Source organism: Nanorana parkeri, unplaced genomic scaffold (genome assembly GCF_000935625.1).
Source record: "Nanorana parkeri isolate BGI_ZX_2015 unplaced genomic scaffold, ASM93562v1 scaffold180, whole genome shotgun sequence".
NCBI lineage: Eukaryota > Metazoa > Chordata > Amphibia > Anura > Dicroglossidae > Nanorana > Nanorana parkeri.
Genome location: NW_017306448.1, coordinates 241,792 through 256,935, shown reverse-complemented (window position 1 = coordinate 256,935; position 15,144 = coordinate 241,792). Strand labels below are relative to the sequence as shown.

The 15,144-nt window shown below is 45.0% G+C and overlaps 1 protein-coding gene across 1 annotated transcript in view; it reads left to right on the top strand.

Annotated features, from left to right (window-relative positions):
• MFSD10 (major facilitator superfamily domain containing 10) overlaps positions 1–13,496 on the top strand; it is a 40,524-nt gene extending 27,028 nt beyond the window's left edge. The window contains exons 9-13 of the mRNA XM_018554982.1: positions 2,132–2,240; positions 3,206–3,296; positions 6,948–6,995; positions 12,787–12,876; positions 13,328–13,496. Of these exons, the coding sequence (XP_018410484.1) occupies positions 2,132–2,240; positions 3,206–3,296; positions 6,948–6,995; positions 12,787–12,876; positions 13,328–13,434 (445 nt within the window). The 3' untranslated portion in view covers positions 13,435–13,496. The remainder of the gene's footprint in view (positions 1–2,131; positions 2,241–3,205; positions 3,297–6,947; positions 6,996–12,786; positions 12,877–13,327) is intronic.
• The last annotated feature ends 1,648 nt before the right edge of the window (positions 13,497–15,144 follow it).

Sequence of the window (15,144 nt, the reverse complement as noted above, 5' to 3'; positions counted from 1 at the left end):
CCGCCGAGCACAAACACAGCGAACCCAAAACACACACACACACACACACACACACACACACACACACACACACACACACACACACACACACACACACACACACAACAATTTAAACTGCATCCAATTACCCTCCCAGCAAGTCTTTGGCGTCTGGAAGGAAGCACCCAGAGGAAACCCACACAAGCACACGGAGAACATGCAATCTCCATACAGATAATAATGTCCTGACTGTTTATGGAATGAATGCTACATAAAGCCACCCATGTAGCTCAAGCCCTATGTGCCTGCATTCTATGTACACATGTAAGAGGGGACTGTTATTTCTCCCTCAAGGAGCTTACAATCTAAGGTCCCTAGCTCACATGCATACATACACACTAGGGCCAATTTAGAGAGGAGCCACACAAGTACTCAGAGGAAACCCACACAAGCACAGGGTAAACATTGCTGAGGACAAGAACTGTCATTTCTTGGCCTCTGTCTCATCATCCTCAATGCTTTATCAATAAATGGACGCCTGGAAGCAGACTGTGTCTATGAGCTGTCCCGTTGATGTCTCCTATGAAGTACAATAAAGAATTGGGTCTTCTTTTTTCATGTGTGTAGAGGGCAGCAGACGATCTGTAATATTCCTGGAATGTGTCATGTCTGGCCCCCTGAGCTGTGTTGTGCACACATAGCAGAAATAGTGCCCCACTGTCAGCTTATTTCTGACATTCCATTTTGTATTATCTCCAGCCACAAATGGGGAGGATTATGCCGGGGAGTGAACGGGGATGCTTAGCCAACACCCGATCACAGCCCTGTGACTACTGATTGTTTATCGGGATTATCTGCTTCATGTGTTCAAATCTTACACTATCATTCCAAAATGTGCCTTGTTTTACTCCGTTTAAAGTGGACCTGTCACTTATACACAGCGATCTGTCAGATTCCTATCTCCTTTCTTTGGGGTTGGGCAGCTAGAATTTCTGTCAGGGTTTGATTTAATACAATACATTTCTGGGGGCAGTTAGTCAACTGCATATGACAAAGGTTTATATCCACCCATTTATAGGACTGGGACATTTAATCAGATCTCTCAGCAACCAGTCAGCAAAACCAACAAGTCTACTCACTTCTGTCTAGATGAGTTCACAATATACAAAAATAATTTCTCTAAAAGAAAAGAAGGAAGTAAAAATGTCTCAATTACAGAAAGTAGCCTGCACACAAAAATGACTCTTTTAAATACGTTGCTTAAATATATTCAACTTTTAAACACCCCTCCCCCTCCTTCCCACGCGTAAGCTTCTGACTCCAACACCTGAATCTGTAGATTATTATTATCAGACCTTTTAGATGCCTATGGAGGGCTGTCGTTTGGTTAAATACTTCTTATTATAATGTTTGAGTTCTTCTGACAGTTTAATAGGTTTGGCTGTGTAAGGCTTTGTCCACACTTTAGTAGGTGTGACAGCACATCTGTGTGCATGTGCTTTTTTTGTGTGTCCTGTAGAGGACAGCCCATTCATTTTGATGGGCTGCTTTACACGCGACAATCTCACCAAAGAAGCCCCTGCACTTTTTTCAAAAAAACACTGTGCACCAAAATGCATGGTGCTGCAATGTCCATTGGGGTACCATTGATGGCCGCGCAGTGCATCCTGCAAAGTGACAAGAAAATTTGTGCACAGATGTGAACGGAGTCTCTTTACCTTATTGAACTCTGGACCAGCTGACCCTGAGAACCTGTCTCATTTTTATTGGAATACTCACAAAATAAACTGCTTGGTATATTTTCTCATGAGGGTCGATTTATTTCCATTCCTCGCCGAGCTGACAAATGCGGGGAGCCATTTTTCATCTACTATTATGATTTGTGCTGGGAGATGGCTGTTTGAGCCTAAGCCGGTCGGGGAAGACGTAGGATGTTTTCCTAACCTCGGAATATAGAACCATTCTGCGGTGGTATTAACAGGCTGCGCTGAGAAGGTGATGGTAGGACGTCCAGCAGAGGGTGGTGAACATCTGGAGGAGATCAGTCCAGATGGAACATAAACACAGTGCTGACAGTATGGGCTGTACCATGTTAAGTGTTCCCAGATGTGGAACCCGCCTGTAACCTGGATTGTTTGCTTTTCCTTGGCAGCATGCAGCAGGGCAAAATGTTTTTTTTCATTGGAATAACCATGGCGCTGGTCCAGGGCGGATACGCTCGGAGAATCAAACCAGGAAATGAAGTGAAAGTTGTCAAACAGGTAATCAACACAAAAAAAAAAATCTAACAGGAAATGTTCAGGTCACCAAGCTTGCTAGGAAAAAACAACCCTTCATATTAGACTTTCTAAGGCGTCATTCACACATCCCATGAGGTCTGGCAGCAGATTGCTGTGGATGGAATCGTAGGCATATGTGCAGATACATGCCAACAGCAGTGGGGAGCTGCGGAGCCTGTCGGCCTGTCATTGCTTTATCCAGGCTTCTCCGCCTCTGTTAACATGTATCTGCACATCCAGTAGTTACCTGTGACCAGGGACAGATGGCCGTCCCTGTCCCTAGCTGCAGATAAGCGGTGGATGTGATGATATATGAATACAGCTGGGGTGCCTGTCAGCCTGTCTTTGCTTTGTACAGGTTTCCCCACTGGAGCTGTTTGCATACACCCGTGTTTCCAGCACCATGAATCTGCTGTCCAGACCTTATGAGACCTGTGAATTAGGCTTACAATTTTGGTGTATGGAAGCTCACCCTGCCCTGCAAGGGTTAAATGCTCATTTTGGTCTAGGTGCCAGGATAAAGAAGGTACTCATATGACCCTATGTCCCATGGCATTGACCTCTCCTCACTCCCCTCCGGCTGTGCAATGCCCCTCGGCGTCCTCGTGTCCAGTGCAAGTCAATGGACTAGTATTAGACATCAGGACAGCAGTGGTAGTTCGACCGCCAGAGCCCGGGGGAGAAAAAAAACTCTGTAAAACTATGACCATCTTTTGTTGTAATGCTCTGGGACCTAAACGGAAAGTATAATTGGGCTTTAACCTCATATTGATCTACAACATTCACCCCAGACTGATTGATTATGTTACTGATCCAGCCTACAAACTGTGCCAAGTATAAAAATTGGTGGTGATGCCAAATTAAATTTGGACTGTTTCCTACCCATCTATAGTGGATGATGAGATGCATAATGTAAGAGTCTGATTTAACTACTACATTTCCTGCAGGCCATGGTTCTGCTGATCCCAGCCTTCCTGCTGATTGGATGGGCAAATGGGCTCGTCATGCTGGGACTGGGGCTTCTGCTCTATTCGTTTGGTAAGTTTTTAGTTTTTTTAGTTCTGCACTAGACTTGTCTGTAAAGGTTGTCATTCATCCAGGTCATGGTGTATCTATAAAAAATAAGTCAAGGCAACTGGACTTTGAAAAATACAGCGAGTCCAGTTGCCTTGACTTATTTTTTACAGCTGGACTAGACTTGTTCTACACATTTATACCACAGCAGCATTCAAGCTCAACTCCGCCTGGCAGACTATGATGTCGGGGGAGTAAACTTTAGCAACATTATTCATTGCCTGTCTTATTTCATTTCGGTTCTATAGGCTTTTGTCAGTGTAGTTAGAATTCTACTTGTTGGGATGATTGGCCCCAGAGCAAAAACTTCCAATGACCACAGTTATAATGGGTAAAAAAAAAAGGTAGGTGCGAGTTCCCAAGGTCTACCTGTGCTGGTCACATAAGTGCTGAGCAGGCACTTCATCCGGTAGCGGACACCTTCAGGATTCTAGAGGAAGGGTCAACTTTGTCTCAAAATGCCCTCAGAGCCCCGTTATACAAATTCCATTTCCATTTGACATTGGCCCTGCCACCCCCCGTGCCTCCCTATTGTTTACTGAGGCTAATGGTCAAAAAGAATGCACAGGGATGAGATGGGCCAAGTTCTACCACTGAGCTCTCATGATGTGCTTAATGGAGGCCTAGGGGCTGACTGAGACAAAGAGAGCGAGAGAGAGTTCTTCTGACTCAATAGAGGTGCCTTCTCATGTGTCACTGCCTGCTTATTGCGTATGAGACCAGCTCAGGCTGACTTAAAGGGGGCATTCATTAAAAAAAAACTGCAGATTAATTCACCCTGTGAAACTGCATGTACATTTATTTTGTGTGAATAGAGGCAAAAATGAATGTTGGTATATTTTCTTTCCAGTTCAAATGTGAGGTCAGGAAAATCCCTCAATATGGCCACTAGATGGAGCTGTGGCTCATAGAAAACAAGTATTTCCTGTGCTCCCTGACTCCATCTAGTGGTCATTATGGTATACTTTTACACGAATCATATGAAGGAGTTCCATTTGTCTGGGACAGAAAACATACTAATAACATACATTTTTGCCCCATTCACACAGAATGAATGTGCATAATACATAAATATACCCCTAAGTGACTCCTTTGGGAGAGCAGCACTACCTCCAAAGCTATCCGTGTGGCCACCTAATGATCTTTTCTCATGCAGTGTTCGGCAGTAAATGGGCACACGAGGATCACCAGGGTCTGTTCTAGTGGAGTCAGGGAAAACATTCAGAGCAATGTTAAAAGCAATCCTTGCAAGCTCTGGACTCGGCATCCCAGGAAATACTCGGATCTGTCAGAACCAAGAAGAAAAGGGTTCTGGATTGTGCAGATCAAACCACTTATTAGAAGATTGTAATAAATGAAATACAAACTCCAACTTAGGTCAGGCAGAAAACCAGAAACGCAGCTCAGTTCTACAATATGCAGGCAATTCGTGCAGCAGACTGATGGAGATAAAACTTTGCAATTAGACTGTTAATAGCACCCCAAAATACTCCTGAGCACCTTCTAAGCAGAGACGTTGTTATCTAGGCGACCCAACAACCTGATCCTAGTCACTGTGACCCGTTAGTGCCAGGTCACTGAGCTTCAGTAGGCAGATGCAGCGCTTTTTTTCCAGATAATGCTGAAATCATTCAGACTTCATTGACCTGCTGCTGACCTGCATTTGACTTGCTTCAGTGGCTTTGGCATTCCCATAGTCCTGTAGGAGCGGAGCAATTCTGAAGCAAACAAAAGCTTGATGACACTGCGCCGAAGGATGGCGTCACTAACTGGTTTTGAGGCTGCGCCCCTTCATCTTCCTCACTCTGAAGAGCATAAACATTACAACTTTTAACCCCCCCTTGTGTGCACAAAGCTTGCCCTGTACCTTGTTCAATTTACATGGGGGGGGGGGAGGCGCCTCATTAAAATTGGAGCAATGTTTTGGATCGGACTGTTGTAACCGGGAGGGACACACAGAGAAGTTGGCCAAACACAGGGATAAGGTCGTAACTGGCTTATACTTCCCTTCTCGCCTCTCCCTTGCCACGGGTTGTTTGCCCACAAGTTTGCCATGTGGTAGCTCTAGGAGGAGGCCATGTGACAACGCTGGAGGCCTAAGTGGCCAATCATTAGTGATGCCATGTCAGGATGGAGCAGAGTCCCTGGAAGTAATTAGTGTTTTCCTTACCCTCTGGTGCCACCAGTATGAAGATAAGGGAGGTAGAAGTGGCTGCTGGGGCTACCGTTCCAGTGAATATGTTGCTTTCTGCTGTACAGGTTTACTACAAGTTATCCCAATCTTTGTGTTCATGTTTTACAAACCTTGTTTCTGTGTACAGTTTGTAATCATATGTAATATAAGGTTGTATTTGTTAAGTACAAGTGCAAGCTTTGCTTTCTGATTTACCTTGCCGATCCCCTCCTATCTCATTGATTCAAACCAATAGACTCTCCTAGAGTCTCTAATTACATGAAATATCCGGAGGCCATGTGATCCAGACTGCTTAGATCATCGGTAGCCAAACTCCGGCCCTCCAGCTGTGGTGAAACTACAAATCCCATGAAGCATCTCTCCCCCGGAGTCATGTCTGTGCTTGTTAGAATCTTGCAATGGCTCATGGGATTTGTAGTTCCACCACAGCTGGAGGGCTGAAGTTTGTCTACCCCTGGCTTAGATTTTAGGTCAAATGAAACTGCTCACAAGCTGCAGATATTTATTCATAGCAAACCGGCTTATTTTGCTCATAATACACATTTTTAGAAAATAAAAAAAACAAAGGATACTTCTGTTTGAGGTATTTGAGGTGTGAATGTTATTACATTGTAAAATGAACGAATCATATGAATGTATATGAGAAAAAAATAGATTCCCGTTGCTGGTCTCACGCTATTATCATACAGTTTATTCTGCTGGCATAGTAAATGACTTTGGAAGACGGCCACTTGTAGACGCCCCACCCGGCTAATTTCAGCAATATGCCTGAACACCATTTTTCCCTCTTCCATTGTGTTCTCACGTTGGTATTTGATGTGCTGTTGTTTATATGAAAGCATTATGCTGTCATGTATCCGTCTTATTCCAGCCTGAGTTATATGACAGTTCTGACCTGACAGCTCTTCCGAGGTGTTGTCATGCCCTGTCCTCATTGTCTCCAGCAGGGGGCACCCTGAGCTGCGTTGTCCGTCCTTGTGTATCTCATGCTGTAAAATCCCTAATGTTTTTTGGATTCCTTTTATTACCGGGAAATCCTGTAGAGATCTGTCATGACGCGGTCATACAGTACTTAATAACACATTAACACATACGGAAGTTATAGAACATGACGCAGGACCGGGCTGAAACCATCACAGCCAAGGAATTTGCTTCCTCTTATGCCAGCACTGTGATTGTTTACTTTCTAACATCTGTCAGAGCGCTCATGGCATGCAAAGCCCAGCAGCCAACTGGAAATTATTTAACCGGGATGAGTAAAGTAAACTGAAATCTGATTGGCTGCGTTTGGGTTTGGGCAGAATCAGTGCACTTCTCCTAATAAAATATGTCATCCTGTGATAGATTGCCCTGTGATATTTGGTTGTCTCGTGGACTCGTTTCTAGTTTAGATCGGTCTGATAATTGCTTTTCTCTTTTAGCTGCAGCCATTGTTGTGCCGTGTTTATCCTCAATGGTGTCAACATATGGTAAGTACTTTTACAACACTACTATATGGTAAAAAGTGTGTGCTCCCCCCCCCCCGACTTATTGACTTTGGGTGTTTCGAGTGAAGGGCACTGTTAATGATACAGCATACAAAGATATTTTAGACAATTGTGCACTTTCACCTTATGGCAATAGTTTGGGGAAAGCTCTTTTCTCTTCCAGCATGACTGTGACGCTGTGCACAACCAGCAGCTCTATAAAGATACAATTTCATGAGTTTGTTGTAGAAGATCTCAAGTGGCCTGCACAGAGCTCTTACCTGAACCGTACTGAACACATTTGGGATGAATTAAAACACCATTTGTGAGCCCAGTTTTCTCATCAACATCGGATTCTTATCAGAACATACTCAGATACTCCAGGTCTGGTCCTTGTCTGGTCCTGGAGTCGATGAGTCAGTTCCACAGACATTTTCTGAAGGTTCAAGATCTACCTGAAGCTCTGTAAGATGCATTTCCCTTCTTGGCCTGCCTCCTGTTAAGGACGTAGTTGGCAAGGGCTAAGTACACCATGATGGGCATCCCCCGAGGGCACAACAGGGCCAACGCTGGAGCCGGCACTATGGTGACCACTTAAGGTGCAGAAGATCGACCAAATTGCAAGGCAATGACAGATCTGGTTGAGTCCATCCCTAATGTTTGGCTTGGTATGCAAACATTCAAGGCCTTGAGGCTCAAGATAGAGTGAATGCCTCCTTTTGGGTTTTGGAACATTGGAAATGTTGGAGTAAAACCCCTGAAACTGTTCCTCAGCAGGGACCAGGGCTAGAAAACCTTGGTCCAAAAGGCCTGAGAGGGCCTGATGGAGATCTGCCAGTCTGCGAGGAGACACAGGAAAGTATGAAGTGAGCAAACAAGGAGGGATAGGGACTGAAACTTGAGTTTTTAGCTGTGGAACACCACCTCTTGCATCCAGACATCTAGGATGCAACATGACCAAGCTTACGCAAAGGTCAACAGATGTAGGGAGGGCACCTTCATTGTGAAGAAGACTTGTATGAAGCTTTGGCAGACTTGTAATGCCAGACTTTGGCGGTGACCAGGGGATCAAGCTTTGAGGGAGTGGAGAAACGAAATGGACACTTCTTGACATTTAGAGAGGGAGATGATTTAGCAGTTTGCTCTTTAGTATTCTGGTATTGTTTAGAGTCACGCAGATGCTCTGTGGTCAATGGCTCAGAAGCCTCTAAGGAAACAGATACAGAATCTGCTGGAGAGGGAGCGGGAGCACACTTGTGACCTCTGTAATCAGAGTCAGAATATAACTTAGTAATCTGGGTCATATAGTCCGGCATCACTGTAGTGAAAACCTCAGCCAAAAGGGCAGAGGACCAAGCCCCCAATGCAGCCAAGGAGGATGCCGAAGAGGGAACAGACTCTAACAGCAGAGTACAAGAGTACAGCATGACTCCAGGCTTCAGATGTCATTAGGCATGCTGCAAGCAACCCCTGACCTATTGGTAGAAAGTATGCTGGGGGCACCCAGTACAGCAGGACTGTCCCCCCCATGTCTAGAATAGGACATGTTGCAGTGCAGCACAACAAGGCCTCACAAAACTAGGACAGCGGATAGCAGGTGAGGGTATGCTTCCTCAATGCTGTATGGCGAGAAAGAGAGTGCCAAGTGTGAGCATGATACTCTACCCAGCTGAATGACGTCTGTGCTCTGTCTCACAGTGTTAACCCCTTCCACAGCAAAGATGGTGGAAATCGGAGAATAATGGCCCCCAGCAACTTTTATATGATTGTCCCTAATAAAATAAGGGAGCTCCAGGGCCTCGTGCAGATGGGGCCTACTTGCTAAAGTAGGAAAACGAACGTTTGTAGGAAAGAGCACGTCGGAACCTTCAATAATACATTCAAGGACTTGGTGATTGTCGTTTGACGTTTCGTTTGATTTTCATTATTTAACGTTCGATGTTTGAAATGAATGGAAATGAATGAAAGCCACATTCACTGTGAGAATTTCCTTTGATTGAGAAACATTTTCCAACATGCCCCTTTAAATTTCTTCTTCACTGCGGTCGAAATTGATCATCGATTTGGTCACATCCACGATTAGAAAGTTGATTGAACGTTCCGAAATCAATTTGGTTTGCAGAGAGGCAATTGTAGCGGTTCTGTACTTGGAAAGGAATTCACAGCCAATTTAATCAGAACGCATTTGAGAAAGTACCCCTATGAAACACGGGGCCTGAAGACCACTTCCAGGTTCACCCTCCCAACGTCAAGTCCAATGGGGTCTGGGTGCGGTCCATTAGCCAGGCTGAGGACAACCACATCAGATAGCTGCAAATCCAAGAAGAATCCTCCAGTAACAGTATAGTGAAGAGTCTTTACTGAAGAACAAAGGGCTATAAAAATGACAGGCAAGTCTTAAAAGGAACCGAGCTTAGGAAAATAGATCTATCTTCTTAGGACGCCAGCAAAATTGAGGCATGATGGTTAGTAGTAGGGGTTATACCCTGGGCTGGCCTACAGTTTTTTTGTTTGCCAGTGTCCAAGTCTCCTGTAGTTGGCAGTATAACCTGAAGGCTTAAGACTTCCTGTGTCCCTCAATGTACGAGAAATAAAATTATATTATAGATATAATCGTATAGCTTTATAAATTTTAGCATGCCCTCAGAGCCAATATATCTCACTGCATGCTGGGAATTTTAGTTCCTCAGCACCCAGCGAGCTGATAGACAGCCATACCTGGGCACCAGTGTGAGATCCATCCTGTGATGGTTTATTAATGGTTTTTGCACATACTCTAGGGCAATTTTGGTTAGATGGCAGTTCATTTTCTGGGATGAACCCTACACCAATACGGGGAGGACAGATGGTGGCCTGGTGGGATTTGGTCCTCAAACTCTGCTAAGGTGAGAGTGCTAACCATCGTACGGCCCGATTATCACTATGTATGCAGTGTGTAATGCAGTCTCAAGGCCGCCTCTCCCATCTGGTAGTAAGAAGCCTCCTTGCTGCACTCGGCTCAGTCTGTATTGATGAATAGATGCTATTTATGGAGCCTGTGGCTTTTCATGATGTACCTTTTTGTCTGATTTTCCTTTTGTTGGCGGGGAGAGAGAATGTGAAGAGAGGATTATTGTGCCCTCCAAATACAGATAACCTCTCCCTGCTTTATCACATTGATTTCTGAAGTGACATTGTCATATTTACTGTTCATTCTTGTATACAATACTGACATATTCTCATTGCTTCACAGAACTCATTTATCTATTCCCATCAGTCTCTGATCCCCAGGAACTTACAGTCTAGTGCCCAACCACAGTCACAGAGACACCTATTAGAGTCTATGTAGGTTGGAAGCATACCCTGTATTATGTTAGAGTTGTGCCAGGAAAACGAGCCACATGGAGGAAACCCACATAAGAGGACATGGGGGAGAACATCAAACTAACTCCTTGCAGTTAGCCACTCTGGGGGGAATTGAATCCCGGACCCCAGTACAGCTAGAAGGCTTATTCACCACTATGCTCAGGCATTAATAATACAATAATGCAACCTGCACACAAATTAGACTTACTGTATTTATGACTTTGTAAAAGCTGTAGTATGATTTTAACATGTAGTGTTGGTAAAATGTAAATGATAGTGAAGCCACATCCAACTGCACATTTTGGGCTACTTTACAGGGCCATGGTTTTCTTGCATATGATGGGTACAGGGCTGCAAACTTGACATTAATGGAGCATTACACATGAAAGTTCAGAGGCTGCATTGGACCTGCTTTGCGTTGTGCTGTGTTATTTTGGATGCAACATGTCCTCTTGAGGTGTATTTGGACTGCAGCCAAATGTATCAACTAGAGTGGTCACAACATACTTCAGTGTTCATAGCCCTGGAGCCTCAAGAGGGTATCCTGCCTCACTCCTTACCGGACAACCCCTAGGGAGATGGTTGCTGAAGTGACTGCGGATGGCACGGCTTGGATCAGAATAGAAACAAGATGTCACCAGCACACAGCAGGAATGGGTCCAAAAGCACGCGCAATGTTTTGGGGCCAAGTAGGGGTCCCTGTAGGGATGTTCAGATACCAGTGCTGATACTTGGCATTTCACAAGAACTACCAGGGTTGCAGCGGTTGCAGCTGGGACCTGGATCTTGCGCTCCACCACTGCCCTGAAATAATTAGTCTGTATTGTTTTAGAAAAACTGTCACATGACAATAAACAAAAATGTATCAGTACTTGTGTCTGTGAGGACTTGGGCGAGTATCAGTACTTGCAAAATGGTATCGGTACATCCCTAATGTACACTATATTATCGGAACTAAGGGGCCAAGCCCAACCCCTGAAAAACAACCCCACACCATAATCCCCCCTCCACCAAACTTTACACTTGGCACCTGAATCCAATGAGTATCGGTACTTGGTATCTAAACATCCCTAGTTCCCTTCATCAGGCTCTATCTTCATTGTGCTCTATCTGTGACCAAATGCATAAATAAAAAGATGTTCTTTTGGGCACATTCCTGCTGTCTGCTGGCTGGTGACCTCTTGTTTCTACTCTAGCCCTTGTGCCTAACATGCAGCCCATTGTAGGTCAGGCCTCAAATCAGGTCTGCAGCATAGCATGATGTGCACTAAATGCCACTGGGCATTAATGATGCAGTCACAGCTACAGCCACAATTCAGCACTAAACCAGCAGCTGGATAGATCAGCAGTTGGGCTTTTGCTTCACAGGAGTAGCAGAGCAGCGGTGACTAAATCAATTAAAGAAATCCCCTCTGCCCATTAATCTCCAGCTCCCAAAAAAACTTGCAATAGGCTGCAGGACCTCTCTGCAGCCTAAACTGCAGTGAAACAGTACAGCCTTGTCCAGGGCCCACCACAGCCTGTGATTGGACATTGAGGGAGCAGCTGTGCAACACACTGATGGCATCATCCCTATACTCTCCCCCCTTATTTACTATGTTAGACTGACAGCACTGTGCAAAGCAATACTGTTCCGATTGGCTCAGTGCGCTGTCACTCTGCCAGTCTGAGTGCTTCTGTGCAAAGGATTACAGGAAGCTGATGGCAAGAATGAGGTATTCATACGAGCTGCGTTTTCAAATAAGTGTAAAGATTTTAGTGAACACAGAAGTGTATGAAATGCTTGTGCCCTGCTATAAAGGCCGGTTATAGATTCATGCATGTACCATTTTTTCTAGTTTGACCATTTTGGGTTAGGGGGACGCACTGGAGTCCCAGCGTGCATTTTTGGTTGCTGGGCCTCCAGTGCGTCCCTGCACCTTACTAGGAGGAGTTGGCTACCTCCAGGTACACCTGCATGTAATTTATCAACTTCATTAATATGCTCACACTTGGAGACTCGGATACATAGAGTTAGGACCACACTTTGCAGAGGTGCCTTGGCGCGGCAGTGTGGCTTCTACATATTTTTGGCCAAAAGTTTGTGCAACTAAAACCTCTGATTTTAACGCATACTGTTGACAGGGTTACTTGTTTGGTTGCAGGCTGGCTGGCAGGTTGAGTCTGGGGAATTTTTGTGTTTTGTATTGTGTTTCATACCGGCCTGGAATTCATCTTTAAATAATTCTCCGAATCATCCGCTTGGACATGTGCCGTTAAATTGTAAATTATTGTAAGCGATTATGCGCTTGCTTTCTGTGCGACAGATTCATTATACAAAACTTGGTAGATTTGTGTTTATAAATGTAAAAAAATAAAGAAACGGTACAAGGGGAAAAAGAATAAAAATAATTGTATTAGTTTCTGCAGTCAGTATGATGAATGTTCCTCTTCTGTCGCTCCTCTGCAGGTTCGGCCAGTCAGAAGGGCACGGTGATGGGCATTCTGCGCAGTCTGGGCGCTCTAGCCCGAGCGGTGGGACCCGTCTTAGCGGCCACATGTGAGTGTCTCTAATGGCGGGATGATTAGATGATGTATTTGTCGGAATTCCCTGCTGTTTGTTATGTCAGTAACACTTTAGGTGTGTCAGTGCTGGAGACGGTCCAGGAGAATACAAATCAGGAAACAGCCTGTGAAGTCCCCGAAGAGTCTTCAAACTTTGATTTGTGTACATTGAATGCTCCACACCGCACCCTGCTGAGAAAATGTCATTCTCTTTATAGCATCCACATGGATCAGATATTAAAAGTATTCATATCTGTGAAATCCGTGTAGTCAGATGTCATTATATGCATGCTTGTTTCAGGTAAGGGATGCAAAGAGGGGAACCATGGCAGCCAGGAAACTGGCATCTTCAGAATGAGATCTCGCAATGGCAGCCCCCATGTCTCTTCCACCGATGTGTGTTGTCCAGTATTTGACTCTGATCAGAACTTTTATCTTCCTTACAGTGTACTGGGTGGCTGGTGCTGAATTCTGCTTCACCGTCTGTTCAGTGTCCTTTCTGGTCCCGCTGCTGTGTTTGAGGAGGGTGACCTCACTGGGAAAGGCAGAGTGATGAGGTGACATCACAGGGATAAGGCGGAGTGACATCACACAGAAAGGAGGAGTGATGGAGTGACTTCACAAGGAAAGGTGGAGTGACAGGACCCAGCGTCGGGGGACTGATGGCTTCACACTATGTAATGGGAACATTTGATGCCTTATTTTTCTTTCTTTCAATGCTTTTAATGCCAAGTTCTGTCTGATGAGGTTACATTTCCGTCTGGACTATTTTACTATTGTTTGCATTCCTCTCCAATTATTCTAAATGGGTATTTCATCTGTATCAGGACATCAGTCTGAATGGATGCTGCCCAGCATGTTCTGATTATACTGTTAGACAAAGTGCACTTATTCTTTTTGCCCCCTCCCCAGACCTAAACAATCCCCCCCTCTCCCACCACAGATCTATGCTTGCCAAGATCCGAGGCCCGCTGCTACGGTTTGTTACAAGTCTCCCTACCCTGGCCCAGTCCTTCTCCCAGCATGGAGACAATCCCATAAAAGCCTACAGGGTTGTAATGTGCAGGTTCTGACAGCAGAGGGAGCATTGCAGTGCTGGATGTTCACAAAAGCTGAGTCATGCCCGTTGGATCTCGGTAAGAACAGTTTTGCAGAGGGTGGGATCGTTTAGGTCAGGGGTGGGGACTATAACGAGAAGTGCACTTACCCTTGAAATAACTAACTGTGCTTGTTTGTTTTATCGTGAGACCGTTTCAAAGGAAACCTTTCCTGAGACAAGCATAGAGGTCGTCATTTCTAGTTGCCTGTCTGTCACGCAAGGGGGAGTCCTCAAACAGACAGGAATCATAAGGACGGGCAATGGCCAGAGAAATCTCATTGGGCTGTTTTTTATATGGAGGTGAAGGTGAATAACATTTGCACTGTATATAGATAATGTTCACAGACTGCACTGTTACTGACAGAACTGCACACAGCTGTACATAGCCTTACACTGATGATGGAGCAGATACTGAGCCATGTAGGGGCTGGTTTAAGATCTCTGTAGGCTTTTGATGTTCAAGAGGACAGATGATATCACCCAGCCTAGCCTTGTATTTACAGTACATTACAATGCAGCCACATGTGTCACCGGCCACCTCATCCACTCCACTGCACTCCATTCTTCAGTCTTACAATAAATCATGGCTTCCATGTCCAGTAGACGAGGATCTCTGGACATGAATAGAGTGCAGGATTCTGAGCCTGTTATCTGATTGATGTATAAATCCCAAAACCACTTGATGATCCTGGCTCTGGCCTTGCATGGCTAAATGGTCCGTCTACCTAAAGCTTTGTATTTGAATATTACCCACGGAACACTTATATCATTCAGGGGCCGAGTTTTAGCGATTTCTGCACTTAAGTTCCCAGAATCTCTCACCTGGAGGGTTGCAGAGCTGTGACATGGAAGTCCTGGCACATTGAAGGTGGGTGGTTCTACAACTTGAGTATTGTGTGGACTGACTTTTTATCACACAAGCAATAAGTGACTCTATGGACAGACCGTCCTCGGGATGTAAAAATCTGCTTAGGATAGAGGATAGATAACCCCATTATGCAGATAGCCCCATCATCCTCCTCCTCCTCCTCCTCCACCACATTCATTTTGAGGTATATGTAGACAAACCCATCAAGCTAGTGTCCATTCTGGCCAGTGTCAGACCAGGAGGGGTTTACTGCATGAAGCTGCTTTTCTTCTCTATGGCCAGAACCAGCAGATCTG